General features: G+C 45.5%; 1 protein-coding gene across 2 annotated transcripts in view; it reads left to right on the top strand.

Annotated features, from left to right (window-relative positions):
- ONECUT2 (one cut homeobox 2) overlaps positions 1-18,728 on the top strand; it is a 72,675-nt gene that overhangs the window by 35,585 nt on the left and 18,362 nt on the right. The window contains exon 2 of one of the 2 annotated variants that reach the window (XR_013443295.1): positions 7,903-10,344. Coding sequence is in view for 1 of the 2 variants with exons in the window: in XM_036097450.2 (XP_035953343.1) it covers positions 7,903-8,189 (287 nt within the window). In the remaining variant the exon portion in view is untranslated. Of the gene's footprint in view, positions 1-7,902; positions 12,280-18,728 lie in introns of those variants that run through there. The other variant, XM_036097450.2, reaches the window with a different exon arrangement.

The following is an 18,728-nucleotide window of genomic DNA, read 5'->3' as shown; positions in this document are numbered from 1 at the left end:
TTAAATATGTACTATCAGAGTATGTAACGCCTCTATCCTTGCTTCCCTATTTGAGTGCAGGGGATCCTGTTACTGTTTTCAAAGCTCCTAGATATGCAGATTAGCTCCAAAGGCAGGGGACCCTCCTGGACACCGGCACCTCTTCCATGGGCTTGCTCTCCCGTCAGTACCAAAGGGTCACCTCTGCAGAGCAGGGAAGTAAAGGGAGTTTATTTCCTTCTTCTTACCTGCACCCCATAGGTTTCTCTGACTGACTTATCTCACTTAGCATAATACTCTCTAGCACCATCCATGTCATTGCAAAGGGCAACACTTCATTCCTTTTTTATGGCTGAGTAGCGTTCCATTGTATATATACACCACATCTTCTTGATCTATTCATCAGTTGGGCTGCTTCCGTGTAGCTGTTGTAGGTAATTCTGCTATAAGCATTGGGCTGTGTGTCCTTCTGAATGAGTACTGTTGTATCCTTTGGGTAAATACCCAGTAGTGCAATGGCTGGATCGTAGGGTAGTTTTATTTTCAAATTTGTGAGGACCCTCCATACCGTTTTCCAGAGTGGCTGCACCAGCTTGCATTCCCACCAACAGTGCAGGAGGGCTCCCCTTTCTCCACATCCCTGCCAACACTTGTTCCTTGTGTTGTCGATTTTAGCCATCCTGACAGGTGTGAGGTGATCTCTCACTGTGGTTTTGATTTGCATTTCCCTGATGCCGAGTGATGTTGAGCATCTTTTCATGCATCTGATTTCACTCATATGTGCAATTTAAGAAACAAAACAAAGGAGCAAAGGGACAAAAAGAGAGAGGGGCACACCAAGAAACAGACTCTTAACTACAGAGACGGTTACCAGAGGGGAGGTGGGTGGGGGGGGGTTAAAGAGGTGATGGGGATGACGGAGTGCTCTGGTCATGATGAGCACAGGGTGATGCATGGAAGTGTTGGATCACTATGCTGTACACCTGAAACTAATATTATGCTGTATATTAACTAACTGGAATTCAGATAAACACTTAAAAAGAAAAACCCATAGGTTTCTTGGAACAGGGTTGGAGCTACACATATGAATTTACGTTTGTCGTTGGTTTTTCCAGTACAACCCAGTTGATCTTTCCAGCACAGCACCAGCCCTGGTGTGTGTGTGCCTTCCTTGCTAGAGAGAGTCACTCTCCCACCTTGCAAAAGCCCTTGTGAGCAGGCAGCTTCAGGCTCTCCAACTGAAAGATAGCATTGATTCTCCTTAGCATATTTTCCAAACCCATATCCTTGGAGGTCAAGTGACCACTGACAAGGGCACACCCCCATGACTGCCTCCCACACCCCCACCCTGTGCCCTGGCAAGATCACACTGAACTATTCAGGGAAAGTATTTACTGAATGCAAGGAGAATATGGCCCTTCTGCATTATTTATTAGGAGCTAACAATACCCATCATATGTAGAATGTATTTGGACATAAATTAGTGATGTTAGGAAACACCAGTGGTCCCAAGCCTATTAGGATCTCTGACACATATATGAAAACGCATCACGGTCTTACCTTTTCTGCGAGGCTGGGAATTGACTATGAGACAACTTCACAATGAAAACAAATCTCCTTAACCTTTTATTTGCCATGAGCCCCCTGGGCAGTTCATCTACCATTGAGTGAGTCTTGGAAAACCATTTCAAATTATGAATTCCTAACCTTACCTTCTTATTTTTTAGAGATTTATTTATTTTTAAGAGAGAGAGAGCATGGGGTGGGGAGGGGCAGAGGGAGAAAGAGTCTTAAGCAGATTCTGCACTGAGGGCAGAGCCCGACACAGGGCTCGATCTCACGACCCTGAGATCATGAGCTGAACCGAAATCAAGAGTTGAATGCTTAACTGACTGCGCCACCCAGGCACCCCTAACCTTACCTTCTTATAAACCTTTTTTCTTCTTTTTCTATGAAGGGGAAAAGAATATTTACATTTACTAAGCACCTATTGCGTGCCAAGTGCTACAGCTGGCCTCTTTTTTTTAAATTTTATTTATTTGAGAGAGAGAGAGCAGAGTGAGAGAGAGAGAGCAAGCACAAGCTGGGGGGGAGGAGCAGAGGGAGAAGCAGCCTCCCCCGCCGAGCAGGGAGCCCAAAGTGGGGCTCAATCCCAGGACCCCAGGATCATGACCTGAGCCAAAGGCAGATGTTTGACCGACTGAGCCACCCAGGCACCCCACAGTTGGCCTCGTGATGTCCGGAGTGGTGGGCATTAGTATCCCCATTTTATAGATGAGGTAGATGAGGGAACTGAGGCTCAAGGTCATGCAGTTGATAACCAGGTCTCAGTTTCAAGTGGAGACTTCCTGTCCGACATTTGACTTTCCCCGGGCAGGAAGGCAAAGGTTTTTCTCTGCTTCTGTATCTATCACCACAGCGATGCTACATAACACAGAACCACAAAACCCATAGCATGAAGCCAGAAACATTTACTTTTGCTCCAGAGTCTGTGGGTCATCTGGGCGGCTCTGCCTCTCCCGCGTGGGTGGTCTCCGCACCTGCCGTCGGCTGCAGGGCCACCAGGCCCGGCTGACCCAGGCTGGTGTGGGCTTGTCACGTGGCCGCCAGGCAGAGTTCCAAGAGCATGAACAAAGCACATGGCTCCTTGAGGCCTGGGCTCAGAACTGCCATGCCGTCACTTCTGCCACATTCGTTTGGCTAAAGCAAATCATCTGGCCGGCCCAGCACCCCCGCAAAGGCAAGCAAATGCCATCTCGTGCTGGGAGGAGCTATAGAGTCACATTGCAGGGGGTATAGATATTGGGAAGGGAAGAATTGGGGCCAATTTTGCAATTAGTCGGCCTCAGTTCCCTCTGCGGGGCTGCTCTGCCCCCTTGGGGGCACCTGCTTTCTGTAAGCCTCTGCTCCCCCCTCAAAGCCTGCTCTAGGAGCCTGTCCTCATTCACACGAAGGGGTGGGACCGCTGCTGCGGAGAATTTAAAAGGACTCTGTTCCCCAGGAGAAGAAGGGCAGTCCTTCTGGCAGGGGTTAGGTCTTCCACCCATCTGATGAAGCTAAAGCAGGCGTGAGGGGAGCCTGGGGTGGGGTGGGGGCAGCGGGCCTGCCAGGGGTCTTGGAAAACACACAGATAGATCCTTCTCTGCCTACACCTGAGATTGGTGCTTCTTGCGGATTCCCCTTTGGCATGGGCTCCCCCTTGCCTGGCCCCAAGCATCGCCTCCCCTCCAGGAGCTCGGCAGCTCACCTTCCCAGCGGCCTCTGCAAGGACCTCTCTGGCCCGTGTGCTTGTGGTTTCCAGGGAGCAGGGTGGCAAGGACAAGTCCATTTCTGCAGGACTCCAGGGCCAAGCTGGCCTACACAGGAAGCTGGAGGGAGGAGCGGGGAGGTGCTGAGTGGGGTGGAGTGGAGAGGGAAAGCGAGGGCTGGGCAGAGGTGGGAAGAGCTGCTGGATTCCTGGAGGACAGGGACAGGCCTGAAAGCTCATGAAAAAAGAAACAACACGCTGAGAAGAAACTGGAGAGACAGGGGTTTACAAATCCAGTCTGAAAGATCAGAATAAGAGGAAAAGCCAGGGGAGGCCGATGTTTGCACCCCCCTGGAGACCAACTCTGGCCATGCTTGCCCTGCTAACTCACACTCAGTGCGTGCCCGGGCCACCTTCCGCCAGCACATAACTCATGAGCGCCCCCTAGGATCCTTGCAAGGTGGTGGTCCCAGAGCTCAAACCCTGAAGTGTCTTGTCTGGGAGGGAAAAGAAACTCCTGATTCCACTCTCCACTAAGTAGGTGGGAGAAGTATCCCCAAAAGAGGCACCTGCCCAGTGTGGGACTTTCCAGGTAGAATGTATTGTGTATATTAACACAGTTGTGTATATTAAGCTTGCAGGTAACAGCCAAAATTTCCATTCTTCTTCCCTGCCTGAGGAGAGATGAACAGGTGTCACTGAGAAAGACAGCATCTGCCTTTGGTTTGGGACAATAAGTGAAATGGTACTAAACAGAGGGAGAGGCCCATGAAGGCAAATCCATCCCCAAGGTGGGAAGGCCCTGGGCAGCTGAGCCCCGTGCAGTGACCACTAGGGAAAGGAAGGCACGGGGAGGCCCAGTGACCACACCCAGGTCACAGAGCTGGGCTTTGCACTTGGGTCGGTGGGAACTAACTGCCAGGCCCTCATCCACCTCAGCCTTCTCCTTCTGTCAGTTGCTCAAGAAAAGCAAAATTATAGAGTCTTTCGTTTCAAGTCTTAGGAGTAGAGCTCATTTCTATGAGACATTTTCCTTTCCTGTCAATTGAGGCCATTAGGCAGGAGCCCAAAGGACCGTCCAGCACTAATTCTGTAGCAAACAGTCGGCCTGAATTCTCCAGAAACAAGTGGGAGTGGTCCAGCCCAAACAGAAGAGGTTGTCTAACCGGGACCTGAACTCACGGGACAAAACCCCCCAGCGTGAGAAGCTTCAGGGCCAGAGCAGGGGGTGCCGAGGAGTCTGACCTGGCGTTGGCTTCCTTTTACTTCGCGGGCTCCCCGGGCACTAGGGAGGCTGGGAAGGGGTCTCTAGGCCTGTCCTCACTTCAGTGCTGGTTGTATCACCCTACGTAAGTAGTCCCTGAGCCTTCACCGACTGTAAGATGAGAATCTACATCTCTACCCCACATTCCGCTCCCAGACGTCTTGGGAAGAAAGTTCTGATGGGGTTCAGCCTTCGGCTTCTGCTCCGGCTCACCTCGCTGGGCCTCCGGCTCCCCACATGAACAGTGACAGCCCCGGGCCAGCCCAGAGCCCTTGCGTTCTATGACTCAGTGATGAGGATGCAGTTGTGGTGCGAGATGGGCAGGTGCCTTGCAGGGACCAGGTGTCAAGGGGAAGTATGGTTCCAGGATGACCGCGGCCTCTATCTGCCTCACAGAACCTACTCATTCCTGTTGTCCCCCTTCCTCTCTACACCCTCCCACACTCACGGTTGAGGTCACGCACCTGGGACACCAGGCCTTCCCAGGGAAGACCAAAAGAGAAAACAAGGCAGGAGGCACGCCAATGTTTGTAGAGGATATTGGCCCAGATTTTGTTATCAGGAGATTACCATGCACCACTGTTTACACAGAATCCTCCTGATGAAGGCTTGGCACCAGGTGTCCCAGGAGGCTGCGGTGGGGACAATAGTCTGGGACCTGAAGTGACAATGTAGGCAAGCATGCTGGTTCCCACGTCTCAGGAGGGCCCAAGGAGGTTTGTAAAAAACCAGAATCTCTGGGGGTGAAGCCCTAGAGGCTGCCCTGCAAACAGATCCCCTCAGATGTGACAACAGCGTGGATGCCGTTCCTATAGATGAGAAAGATGGAGAGAGGGGCGCCTGGGTGGCTCAGTCGGTTAAGCGTATGCCTTCGGCTCAGGTCATGATCCCTGGGTTCTGGGATCAAGCCTTGCACCGGGCTCCCTGCTCAGCATAAAGCCTGCTTCTCCCTCTCCCCGCCCCCCACTTGTGCTCTCTCTCACTCTCTCTCTCAAGTAAATAAGTAATCTTAAGAAAGGAAAGAAGGAAGGAGGGAAGATGGAGAGAGGGAAGGACTGGATTCTTCTTACCCTGGGTCCACAGCAGACTTGGAATGGGACCTCATTCCAAGGTCGATGACTTACCCAATCTAGGTCTCAATTTATTTCATTTTAAAATGAAAACAATTCTGCCGGCTTATCTACCTCAGGATTCCTGGGGAAATGCAGAGAGAGGGAAGGGAGCGCTTGTCCATGCTCTCTCGTACCTCTGCAGGTCAGCACCGTTACTTCCATTGGGTGGGGAACACGGGCTCCGAGGGGTGAAGCGATCTGCCGAGGTCCCAAGGCCCTGTAGGAAAAGGAGCCGGGCTGTGAATGCAGGCTTGCCTGGTTCCAGAGCTCTCCTTTCCATCAAAGTGCTCCTCGGAGAATTTGGAAGTCAGGTGTATGCTTGGGAGTCAGCTGAGGCATATGGACCAGCAGCACTGGTATCACCTGGGAGCTCATTAGAAATGCAGGTTCTCAGGCCCTGCCCAGGCTGCCTGCCCCAGAGTCTCCAGGGATCCCTGTGCCCTTTTAAAGTTGAGAAGCACTGTTGAGGAAGACAGGAGATCAGACAAGAGAGAGAGAGTCTGAAGATAAGGGTGTGGTAAGTGTACAGAATCCAACAGAAATGGAAGATCCTCGCAGGGATGAGCAAGGAGACCGCCTTTAGTGGGACGCGCCGTGAGGAGTGAACAGGTGTGGAGCATCTCGGCCTTTCTGCCTGAGCTTCCGTCGCCCTGGAAGCACGCCTTCTCTGAGAAAGTCCGACCCTCCAAGAGAATGGGTTTTCAGGTGGAAACAAATTGCTTTCATCGGCGTATGAGTATGGGGATGGGTGTGTTTATTTCATTTTCAAAGGTACTGTGATTCCTTTTACTTTTAAAAAGGAAGAAGGAAAAGATCAGGGAGAAAATGTTTAGCAAAGCAAAGTGTCCTCACTTTTTCTGTATTTCAGGAGTGACTCCTTTATGGCAGAGAGCACCCACCAGGGAGGACAGCCAGTTAGGTGGGGGGCAGTTCGGCATCCACAAGATCTTCTCTCTGCATGCTGGTCCTCAGGTTAAATTGTAAGACCCATCAGTTGGAAGGCTATCTCCCCCCGCCAATACTCCAACGGTAACAGCTCCCCTGCACAAGATGCTCCCTGCAGAAGGTCACGCCCTGACCCACGGCTCAGACGGGAAACTGGCAAACCGGGGCTTTGAGAAGTGTGGGAAGACATCCAGGCAGCACCCAAACTGCTCACTCGGAGGGAGTGTCAGTCCAGTACAAAGGAATGTCCAACCTGGGCCCAGAATGTCCAGTAGGGTTTGATTCGGGAAGGAGCGTCTCTGCTCCCTCCTTGCCTTTCCCGTGTTAGCTCTGTCGATGCTGCACAACGCCCCTGGGGGAGCTGGGCTTCCTTTCCAGTGACTTGAACAGGGGTTCTCATGTTTCCATTCCTGATTTGTATGCCCCGTGTTATTTCACCCTACGAGTCTCTTTTCTGAGACCCAAATTGGTCTGTGAAGTGTACAGACCCCCAGAAATAGTCCAGGCATCACGTGACCTCGGCATCCCAAGTATTCCATTATGTCCACGGCTCCCAAACAGGCCAGTTGGGAATATTACACAGACCTGCTCCCTGCCTTCTGGGAACTTGCAGGGTAAGGCAGAGGTAGTGGTGCATAAATTAAAGTCCCCCCTAGTTCGGGCTGCTCCTGCCACCCCCAGCCCTCGTCCTCTTGTACTGGCTTCAGACTACCCAAGCTGGAGTGGGCTCAACCAGCTTCTTCCGGCCTTTCCCTCCTTGTTTTGTTTTTGTTCCGTTTTTTCCTTAATTTTTCAAAAGTCTGGAAGAAGGGGACTTGGGTTGGGATGATACCATCGTCCTGTCACTTCTAATTTCATTCTGTTAACAATTTTTTGAATCACATGGGTAGAAGCTTTGATTTTGGAAAAAAATGATGCACTTTTAAGTTTTGACTCCACAATGTCATTTCAGCTCGGCTGTAAACACTTCTAGAAGCTGAGTATGAAAGAGGAACTGCCTGCCCAGGCTCCCGCTGGGAACTCAGAGTCATCTCTCCCTTCCTGGTGCCTGATTTCAGAGATGAAGAATTTTCAGGGTGTGCTGGGAGGCAGGGGGCTGCCACTGGTTTAAAACCAGACGGTGCAGTGCCGCCCGGCCTTTCTCACCCTTCCTCCCTTCTCCACTCACTGGTGCCTTCCATCACCCGGAGCCGAACTGGGAAGGCTGGTTATTGACAGCTGAGCAATTCGCACAATAAAGTTTAACGGTTTACATCCCCTTGTATGACTCTGTCAATGTTTTCCATGGCTCACCTTCTTGGGGGGCTGCTTCTCACACTCGTACTGACTCGCTCCTTCTTCTCTTTCCCTTCAAGCGTGCAAACGCAAAGAGCAAGAACCAAACAAAGACAGGAACAATTCCCAGAAGAAATCCCGCCTGGTGTTCACCGACCTCCAACGCCGAACCCTCTTTGCCATCTTCAAGGAGAACAAACGGCCGTCCAAAGAGATGCAGATCACTATTTCCCAGCAGCTGGGCCTGGAGCTTACGACCGTCAGCAACTTCTTCATGAATGCCCGGCGCCGCAGCCTAGAGAAGTGGCAGGACGATCTGAGCACAGCGGGCTCCTCGTCCACCTCCAGCACTTGTACCAAAGCGTGATGGAAGGACTCTCGGTTGGGCACAGGTCACCTCCAGATGAGGACAACCAACACAAAAGAAAATACAAAGGAAAAAGACACCGGATTCTTAGCTGGGGCCCTTCACTGGTGATTTGAAAGCACAATTCTCTTGAAAAGAAACTTCTATTCTAGCTGTAATCATAGGCCAGGTGTTCTTGTTTTGTTTTGTTTTTAATGGCTATGGAGTCCAAGTGCAAGCTGAAAATTAATCTTTTTGAACCGGACCTCGTCCTCTGAGCATGCTAAGCATCCCAGAAATCCAAATGAGGGGCCTTCCTGGAGCGAGTTGATTTCAGTGTGGTGTCAGCCAAGCTTGGGATCCCTTCAGATGTCAACAGTCCCACTTTGGGCCCTGTTGCAGTCAGAGTTCCCACGTGTCATGGTGGGAATTTGCCTGTGTAAGGATTCTGAGTTTGGGCTACCAAGATGCTACCATGAGAGATTCTTCTAGCAACAAGAATGACCTCATCCAAGTGCTTAGCCTCATCATACCACAGTACACCAAAGCTCACAGCCATAACATAAAAACATCAGAATAATTACTGAGCACAACTTTTAAATACAGAAATTAAAAAAAAAAATCCAAGGACCTGTTTTTCCAACTCAGGCATCGTTTCATTGAATGGTTTAGAAAGCTTTAAGTTGATCCAGTTTACAATTTTCTTTTCCTTACCTCCTGGAAATCTCACGTGGTCTTGGATCCATCAAAAAAAAAAAAAAAATCAGTTCTCTTGAGCTCAATGTATCAAGCACAACGTAGATAAACAGAGAAGTAAGGAAGGTTCTGGATTCACCACATCTGGATTTTCAAGACGCTGATTGTGAAGTCATTAGGGAATCGTTGGGAATATGGCTTCAAGCACATTTTGCAGTTTGCTACAAATTCTGTTTGTACATAATGCAGACGCACACTCAGGAGGCCAATTTAACTGTTACGGTACATGGAGCAAATGCAGCATTTTAAAAGATCTAGATACTTTTTAGATCATCGATGTATCCTTCTCAGTTATTAGTCACCTGGCTCCTCCTATTGTGCATTGTAACTACCATATCATTCATTCTCATTCTTTCGGATTCAGTTGTTTCTTCATCCATCCCATCGGTAGGGACGTTTTTCAGTGTTTTCTAGCAAGAAAAAAAAAAAGAAGTAATTCAAACCACCATACGTGTTACTCATGAGGGTCATCTAGTCCCAATCTCTTCCATTGTCGAATCATCCTTGCAAAACAGCTGAGTAAATCTGGAGAAAACACAGCACACCAAAGAAGCAGAATACTGCAAACCAAAGACATTTATTACTTGCCATTTTCTAGCCTAAAAATACTGTGATTACTTTTAGAAATCAGAAAACCTCTGCAACTCCGAATGGCATTCAGCTCTTGCATTTGGCTCACCATCGGGCTGAGCGGACCGGCTAGCCAAGCCACCCAGGGAGTGGCTTTGCCACGCCAGCTCTGGGTCCTGGCTGTCACCTTCCCACAGCACGCAGAAGAGCGCCCACAGAACTCTGGGAGGTTGCGAAGGTCACGATGTGCATATTTACCAGTGAATGGCCCCAGGTGGGCCCCATGGGGGTGTTCGAAGCAAGCCAAACGCTGCAATGATTCTTTACAGACACTTGAGACTGAATTTTTTATGAATTACTTAATCGAAACCAAAGAAACTTTTTCTGCACCTACTTCTGCAACAAACAAAACTGTTCCATTAAAATGAATAAATAAATAAATACATAAATCAGTGAAAATCACCACCAACAAGAAGGAAGCACGCCAGAAAAAAAACAAAAACAAAAACAAAAAAAACAAAACAAAACAAAAAAGCGAGACACACTGTGTTTAAACAGACCTCTTGGGACATTTTTTGGAAGCAGATTTTAAAGAAAGGGTTGAGGCAGGAACAGATAGAAGGAAAAGCCTCGGCGGCTCCTGCCTCATTTGACAACTCACGCGGTAATCTTAAAGTTGAAGATTGTCTTTAATTTGTGCCTATGCAGTTTTTCAAAAGAACACGGAACAGAGCAACAGAAACCTCAACAGCTACAATACCAAAGATGAGGATTTCTCACATCTTTTGTTCAGTTCATTATCTCCTCTTGTCTGGCTAAAATACTAATAGCGTCATTGATCTGTGTAAAGGTAATCAATTTTGTTTCTGAGCAACAAAAGGCAAGGGTCATTCATTTGATTTTATTGTTTCCCTTTAATTTTGTTTTATGGCTTTCTGCCCCAACATGGAATCTCTCAAAAGGTTCCATGGACTCCAAGTTTAAGATGTTGGGATACTGAAGTATTATTCTCTCTACTCCTCAGAGTACGGGGAATAATGTCACTTGAATGTTCTTTGCTTATCCCGTAGACTTGGTTCCTTCTATGTTCAGAGTCTCAGCATCAGGGGAGGGAAGGGGAGTGAGGGTCAGGGTTAGCGGTCTTGGTGACACAGCGTCTCCTGAACCACAGAACCAAAGAGTTTATAGAGGAATCAACAGCCTCATTTTCATGTGATTGCTACATCCTAACGGCTTCATTTGGGGGTGGGGGGAAACATGTGAAAATAATTGCCAGTTTCTACTTTTCTATTAGCTTTTTAAAAATCAGCTGTAAAGTTGCATTTCTAAAGAAAGAGATATATATATAATATATGAATACATATATAGATTCAACTTGACATTGGTGATAACCCCAAATTCTTGCTGTCCAAATCCATGTCTTGTTTTGGTCAAGTGCTTCATCTATCAGGCTTTCAGTTCCAAATCGCGCTCATTTCTCATGCCATCCCAGAGTCCGTTTTCCACTGTGGATGATTTGGAGTACTCAGATTTCTGTGAAAATTCCCAGGAAAGGTTGAAAGTCAAATTCAAGCATTTCAACATTTAACCTGTTGATAAATGGATTCGTGGTGCAAATGAGTTTTATATGTATTTGGGGTCATCTCTAGTCTAATGGCCTCAACCACCATCAAGGTGGCGAGTGAGGTCTGTGCAGGAGACCTGGCCCACCAGTGGGGAGCTTGTCTTCTGTAACTTGGGAAGGCTCAGCGGTCCAGTCCCTCTAGCTGTGGCAATGAGGCCAGCCCAGAAATCTGCCCTCCAGGAGCTACCCTGTCCCATCAGGGTGTTGCCGATCCCCTCAGGGAGCAGATCCACCAAAGGGACTTCTCACAGGGGAAGTCCAGCTCCTGTCGCAATGGGCTGATCAGGTGTCCCCCGGGGGCTAATTCCCGAGGTACATAAGCCTGTGAGTAGCCACACCGGAGCTGGAACGAGGCAGCGGTACCGACTGGGGGCTTGTCTCCCTCCTGGAGGGAAAACACAAAGCAGGATTTGGGGAGAATCCCAGCGTCCTGCCCCCGAGAGCCCCGTCGTCCATGGTGCCACCTCCTGGCTCCCACCATGGGGGTCTCCCATTGCAGGGCCAGCACCCACAGAGCTGTGAAGGAATGCGACTCTCCGTGGCTTTGGCATTTCATCCTACCTCGGGATGTCCCAGGACTTTGCCCTGTATCCTTTTGTGTCTTGCTCGTACCCCTTGTCTCCTTTGTCAAACGACTGAGAAAAGAGCATACTTCAGCCGGGGAATGCTCCCTATGGGTTGATGCAAAGGAACTTCAGCCCGGCTATTTCTACATGAGATCCTTGTGACTTGCGGCCAGTGTTCTGGAGATTGGATTGAGGGAGCAAGCCTGCTTGGTTTGGTTAGTGATCCTTCGGCACGCTAATCTCACCATTTGGGTTCGGGCACCCTCTGAAGATGTCAAAACCAAAAGAGGCTGCCTTTGTGGCCTGAGATTTCAATACCGATAAAACCTGTTGTAGCCACATCCACCCCCTCGGTGGTCCTGGTGACCCGAGGAGGACGTCCTAATGTAAAAAAGGCAAGAACTTCTCTCCAAGGACTTTTGTTAAATGTCTCTTACTGGATAATGTCATACCAGAGAGAGGTGCTTGCTTTTAGAAAACTATTTACATACATATATGAACACATACGAATACATACATGTGTGTATTCATATATGTTATCAAAATTGTAAGCCCTACAGAATTTCAATTTGTGAAAAATCTGAAAGAAAAAAAAAAAAACCCTGCCAATTGAAAGGTAATGAAATTTGACCCAGTGGGTTTCCTCAAGCATTTTTAAAATTTACTTAAGTTAATAATTTCAGAGAAAATAACCATTTGGACTTGGTTATACTTGAGGATCTGTTTCTTCAATCCAAGAAAAATTCCAGACACGCCTCAGCCATTAGCAACAAAGGGGACAGCGTGAAGGGACAGTTCTGAACCAAAATTCACATTCTTGAGGCAACAGAAATCTAAAGGCTATTGAGTGGAAAAATAACTTTTCTCTATTCCTATAGGGAAATAGGCTTGCTTTACTTTTGTTTTCAATGTGATTTTGGTACTGGGGATATAATTCTTTCATTCGGGGAAGATTTTTAAAAGAGCCGGTCTATTTCATTTTTAAAGGAAAACAGCAACAACAATAAAACTCAACCCTGATATGCAAAGGCTTTTCCAAAATGTAAAATGGTAGGTTATACCACTTAAAGGTACTGGAGAGAAAAAGGAATGAAGGACTCAGCATGACGCTTTCTCTGGAGAGATCAGAGCATCACCTCTGCATCTTTTCCCACAGGCTCTTGGCAATTGTGGGCTTAGGAAATTTAAGCTAATTTTCATTTCTAGCTAAAATGAAATCAGAATTCGGAAGGTAAATCTGACACACACATACATATATATACATATATATGTGCATTTTTGTAATTCAAACAATGTATTTGAAAGCTAAATATAAATACCTTTTAGATGATCAGTCATTTCATCTTACCTGTGCTGGGAACACATCTTTTAATGCCAGTAAATTAAAATTGAACAAATTAAAAAAAAAATCAGCACCACCTGGTACAGGCAGGGACACTTGCCCACTTTTGAAAATGCTTGTAGAATTATTGAAGTGTCTGATTACCATTACCGAAGTGTCCTGACAATATACCTTTATGGTGAACTCAGATTTTCTGCAGGTTGTATAGTAGGAATTTTTAAAAATATAAAAAGAACAGCCTGAGTCCCAGTGTTGTTGACGAAGAATGAACTATATTAAAAAGCTGAGAAAAAGAGGTGATACATGTAGTTAAGGTTGACCCCAAAGCCCAAACACAAGTCCTATGGAAATAACTGTCATTATTCTTAACAGATCAGAGGTGATTTTTTTCTTGTTGTTGCTGCTGATGCTGGGTGATTCGGACTTGTTAGCCTAACCAGGAGGAGTGAATAGGAAATGATAGAGAAGGAAGGGATAGAGCTGGTGCGTCTATAACTTTCGAATATTCACATGCAAGACTGGATAGCTTAATAATTTTGTACATTTAGCTAAGACCAAGTACCTCTAAAACAACAGGAGATTCTAGTTTTCAAATAAGGCCCCAAAATCCTTACTAAAGGAAGAAGGGTTGGTTCGTTGTATAAGTCTCATAAATTAATGACATTGGCTTTAAATATGGCTGTCCCCAATGGCCATTTCTGTCCATGATTTGTTTCTTCCCGAGAGGGCGGGGGGGGGGGGAGGGTTTGTTTTAGAAAGTCTCAGAATGTGTTATAAAATACCAAAATAATTATTAAAATAATATAAGGCCTTACGTATATAGGTAGACACAAAGCCTATAATTGAGGCCGATGGGCTATTTTGCATGACTCCCACATTGTTCTCAGATACAAAAAGGACTCTGACAGTCTGAGACAGGTTAAAGCTAGAGCCCAAGCTGTCCTTACAGGTTTTTGAGTCTGGTTGACTGGAGTCAACCAGCTAAGACCTTTTTAGTGGAGAAAATGTGTATAGGAAAAGAACACATCGCTACAGGTCTGTTCATTTCATGGAAGCCTTCCACTCTGCTCCCTCTCCAGCAGCAGACATTTCACAGAGCATACACCTTGGTAGATAAGTTTGCCGAAAGCTTATACAGTCCGTCAGTGTGGATGTATATGGATTTAGAGGCGTCTCTCGACATGTATCCTCATAGTTGTCCTTAGAGCAACACACATTACTTACGGGCGTCCAGACTGTGCATAGACATTGTGCACAGACATTTCCATACATATATACTGTCATCTGTTACAATAAATGAGTTCAAGGGATCACTTAACATGTATGTGAGACTTCTACAATGTACATTGCTTTCTTTATTGTAACACTGAAAATTAAGTGCAGGAAAGAAAAGTATCCCAGCATCTTCATGGTGTACACTTGGAATTACTTTCATTTGGGCACATCCAAGATAAACTCAACTTTCAAGAAACCTTGGCTCTTGTTTAATCATCTGTGTAAGAATGACACATATGCTTGATGACTTCGGTTGAATAGCTTTATTCTGGATCTCTCATAACTACAGCTAAATCCAAAGACCTGGAAAAGGACAAGAAAGAAAAAAGAAAAAAAAAAAAAAGAAAAGAAAAAAATAGCAAAGTGCAAACTCATAGGAGAAAAGTGGGCTCTGGTTTCCAGGGTTGAGACAATGGGATGTGGTGTCGTGGGGGCTGCACCAGCTAGAGGGGGAAACGGGGATTTTTTTTCTTTGTGCTTGTCACATCGAAATGGTCTTTATGAATGTGAGGAAGTTTTAGAGGTTATGATTTCCTGCTTTATTTTCATTTAGACTATCGAAAGTGGCTATACATTTTGCCCATCAAAAAAAAAAAAAATGAAGACCATCAAACAGAAACATTTTTTTTCCCCTTGTCTCTTTGGGTTATGACCCAACAGGCTATGTACCATTAATGTAATTAATTTATTTAAATTAGTTTCTAGCACACAAATGTATAGGATTTTGGTAATTAGTTTGTCATCTTAGGTTGATTTTACTCCTCATGCTTATTTATCGAAACATAGACCAGTGGTGCATCAGAGATGCAAAATTTCTTTTAGAATTCTCTTGAAAGATGGTTTGCTTTATAAAGCAGTGAAATTCTGTTACAGACAGGGAAGAAGTACAGGTTACCAAAAAAAAAAAAAAAAAGTCAAGGTATTTTTCCTTCTTGAATTAACTTTGAAAATAGTTTAAATAATGATTATTAAATTATTTAATTTAAGTTTGCAGCCCCGCCTGGTACCAGGCAAACGTCACCTTTTAATTATTGGGGCCCTCAGAGCCTTCCTATCGTAACTTATTTATTTAACTTATTCAGCATCTACGAAAGGTGCACTGTATAGTTTATAGTTTTTATTTAAAACAGTAGAGAGCACTGCAGTTGGTTTGCTGTGAGAACAACAGAGCAAAGTCTGTGGACGAGCAAAGACTATTCAGCCCGAACCTGTGTGTTCAGAAAACACATGTCGAGACCCTGCTTCACCAGCCCGGATGTCGGGGCTTCTTTGCAGAAACTGGAAAAAAAATAAAATTTCAAAGATCATAACAGCAAAAAGAGAGGAACCCTTACACTAGCTGCTTCCAAGAATGAACTCTGTGTGTGTGTGTAAAACAACAAAACAAAAAAGGGAAAAAAAAAAAAAGCAGAAAAAAAGGAATAAAAGGAAAAACTTTCTATTTCTAGTGAGAACCAAAGAAGGCTACCTCACTGACTTTTTCCATTTGTAATTTTAATCGTGTTGATGACACCAAAGATACCAAAGATTTCTTTCTCTGTGCGGTCTGCATCTTGCTTGTGCTCTTTTATAATTTTAACTGTTCTCTCTGACATATGGTATTTATTTACAACCACAGCTCAGATACCCCACAGAAGTAATTATCTACGTGACGGGGGCTGCTAATGTGGAAAGGGATATTTTCTGTGTTTCTCTCATTTGTTCGCTGTCCCCTGCACACGTTCAGGATGCAAGTTCAGATGCTGCTGTAATGGGACTCCTTAAATTCCAATTCCAAATTGGTGAAGAAGACTGGCTGGAAGTGGCCTTCAGTCTTAGCCATGACCTCTGTCCCCACTTTGGAGCTATCACAGTAAAGATTTCTAATGTACTGAACCATAGAGATTCTAATCAAGGAGTGGAAGCTGGAAGGGACCTTAGAAATCATTTAGTCCAACCCCCAGAGGCCCGGAGGAGTGAAATAGTTATCCAAGTCAAACAACTGTTTAGAGGCAAAGCCCAGACAAGCCCCAGTGCTATACCCATTGCTCAGAGCTACCTCTGCATGAGATGGGCCACATGCTGGCAGAGGGGAAGCTGGCCATCCTTTAGCAGTGAGTGGGGCCTGGGGCTTATCACTTAACATTTTCACTCCGTAGAAGTAGCCACGGGCATTTCCAAGTCTGTCTGGTTAGAAGCTCAACATACAGTCACATAGGATCAGTTGCTTGGAAAGGTGGCCAGTCGTGAAATATTCAAGCCCATAGAGGGGTTTTTACCCTGGAAGTATGCTTCGATCCGTGTGACCACCATTGAATCTCTGCATTACAGTGTTGCATATATAAACATTTAATTCAGTGAGAAGAGAAAGTTCCTTCTTGGTCTGTTGAGTTTCATTATTACGAATATTTTTAGGTCATATTAATCAGAGAAAGGGAGTTTGATCTCTGCACATGGGACAGTGATGCTGTTCAGCTTTTATCCTGTTCCTCTTGACTTGTGGGTGTTGATACTTTGTTTCTACGCCAGCTCTATATTTATGAGAAGTTTAAGCCTTACATCCTTGGGTCCTTAAGGATTATTCGTTGTAAATGAAAGATGACCCTAGAATTGCAGAGAAATGGATGGGCCACTTTAAGAAATGATTACTTAAAGTTGCTTCTCTCTTCCCTTCTTACTCATAAAATTAATTGGTCTTCTGTAAGTTTCTTTTGATTCCATTAAATGATTAAATCACTATTAAGATCCATTCATCAGAGTGATTTGTATGTTAGCCAGTGAATCATTCTCAGCTTTTGACCAGATGGGTTTTAGACGTATGCAAAGATCCACCTCCAGTCTGTATTTACTGAGCACTAGTATTTTTCACTTCACATACTATAGTCATCTTTGAGCTTTTTAAGAGACCATTAGAAAAAGAAGCTAAGAAGGGAAAAGACCAATCAACACACCATCCCATGCATCAAAGGACGAGCTAGTAGAGGAATTTAGAAGCCAGATCGACAGCCTAGGAGACACGTACCCCTTTCTGCAGTTTCCAATACAGACATAGGTGGAAGTTCTGTCTTGTCCAGACAAGCTCCAAGCTCCATTCCCCCCGCCCCCCAGACAAGGCAAACTTGTAAGGCCTTCCTTCCAAACAGCGAATGACTTTGGTTTTCTTCCCAAATTCCTATTAAAAATAGAATCTTCAGAATACCTGGGAGACATAAGAAAGAAGATCTGCTAGGTGGGCAACAGAATGCGCCCCTAGAAGCAAAACAAACCCCACCTTCCCCCCCCCACCAAGCCTCCACAAGAGGGAACCTAGAGGGAGCGATTACAGCCTGAACACAGAAAACATCCCCGATTGGCAGACCCCTCCTCAGCAACCCCCCTCAGCCTCATGCTTCACTTGCAAAGTGTGACATAACCACGGGACGAGTGCCTTGCTTGAACCAAAGCAACGATTTAGCCAGTCTGGACCTCTGTGCTTTTTTTAATCCTTCCTGTGAATACCTCAGCTTCAACTGGGCCTCCATACCGTAAATTGGTGGGCTTACTGTACTGTGGTGCTTTGCAATGCAGCCCTGCAAAGAACAAGATTTGTACTAATACCAAAGGTTCTTTCTCTCTGTCTCCTCCTTCTGCTTCCCCCGTTCTTGTCCCTTTTCTAGTTTTTCACGGTTCCAAAGCTTTAATATGAACCTGGGCATGTCGGCAATGCAGACCGCGCAAATCCTTACCGAATTTTCTCAGATATACCTCATAGATAATAGTGTTTAGAGTAATGTTATTATAGCGTATGTAATAAATTATTCACTGTTTCTTTTGGTAACTGTGATTTAAAAAAAGAAAAAAAGAAAAAAAAGCTTTATACGTTTTAGGTTGTGCTTTTGTAATAGACAAAAAGGTGCGCTTAAAAAAAATGTATGTTCTTTTCCTCCCCCCCTCCTTTGGATTTTATTTATTCTGGATTGGGGAAAGTTGCAGAATGAGCCCAAAGTTTACAGTTTCATATTTTGCTGAAGAAACAATCTGTGTTCATTTGCTCTGTTGAAAAAAAAATTTATTTTCTACATTTGTGCTACTTGGTCTGAACAATTAATTGTTCTGTGTTAACAGTGTAGTATTATAATTAGCAACTGCCAATCAGTGCTATAATTTTATGCATGAGGCTAAAACTTTAGCAGTGTGATGCATTGTGGTCTTAATAGCAACATTTTTCATTTGGAACTAGATCTTCCCCTTTGGTTCACGGACTTTATTTATGCATGGGTGCCGAGCGTTTGTTGGCCGTTGTGGTACAGTCGTGTATAAACTGTGAAAATGTACACAGGTCAGCCTCAGACATTGGTAATATTGGTTTTATTGGGAGATGTCTCACCTCAAAAAATACCTTTACGTCTGTTGGGATTTCAAAATGAGTCCAATTGAATCGAGTTCAAATTTGAGGAGAAAGGTCATTC

This window comes from Halichoerus grypus, chromosome 13 (genome assembly GCF_964656455.1).
Source record: "Halichoerus grypus chromosome 13, mHalGry1.hap1.1, whole genome shotgun sequence".
NCBI classification, from domain to species: domain Eukaryota; kingdom Metazoa; phylum Chordata; class Mammalia; order Carnivora; family Phocidae; genus Halichoerus; species Halichoerus grypus.
This window is presented reverse-complemented; position numbering and strand designations above follow the sequence as displayed.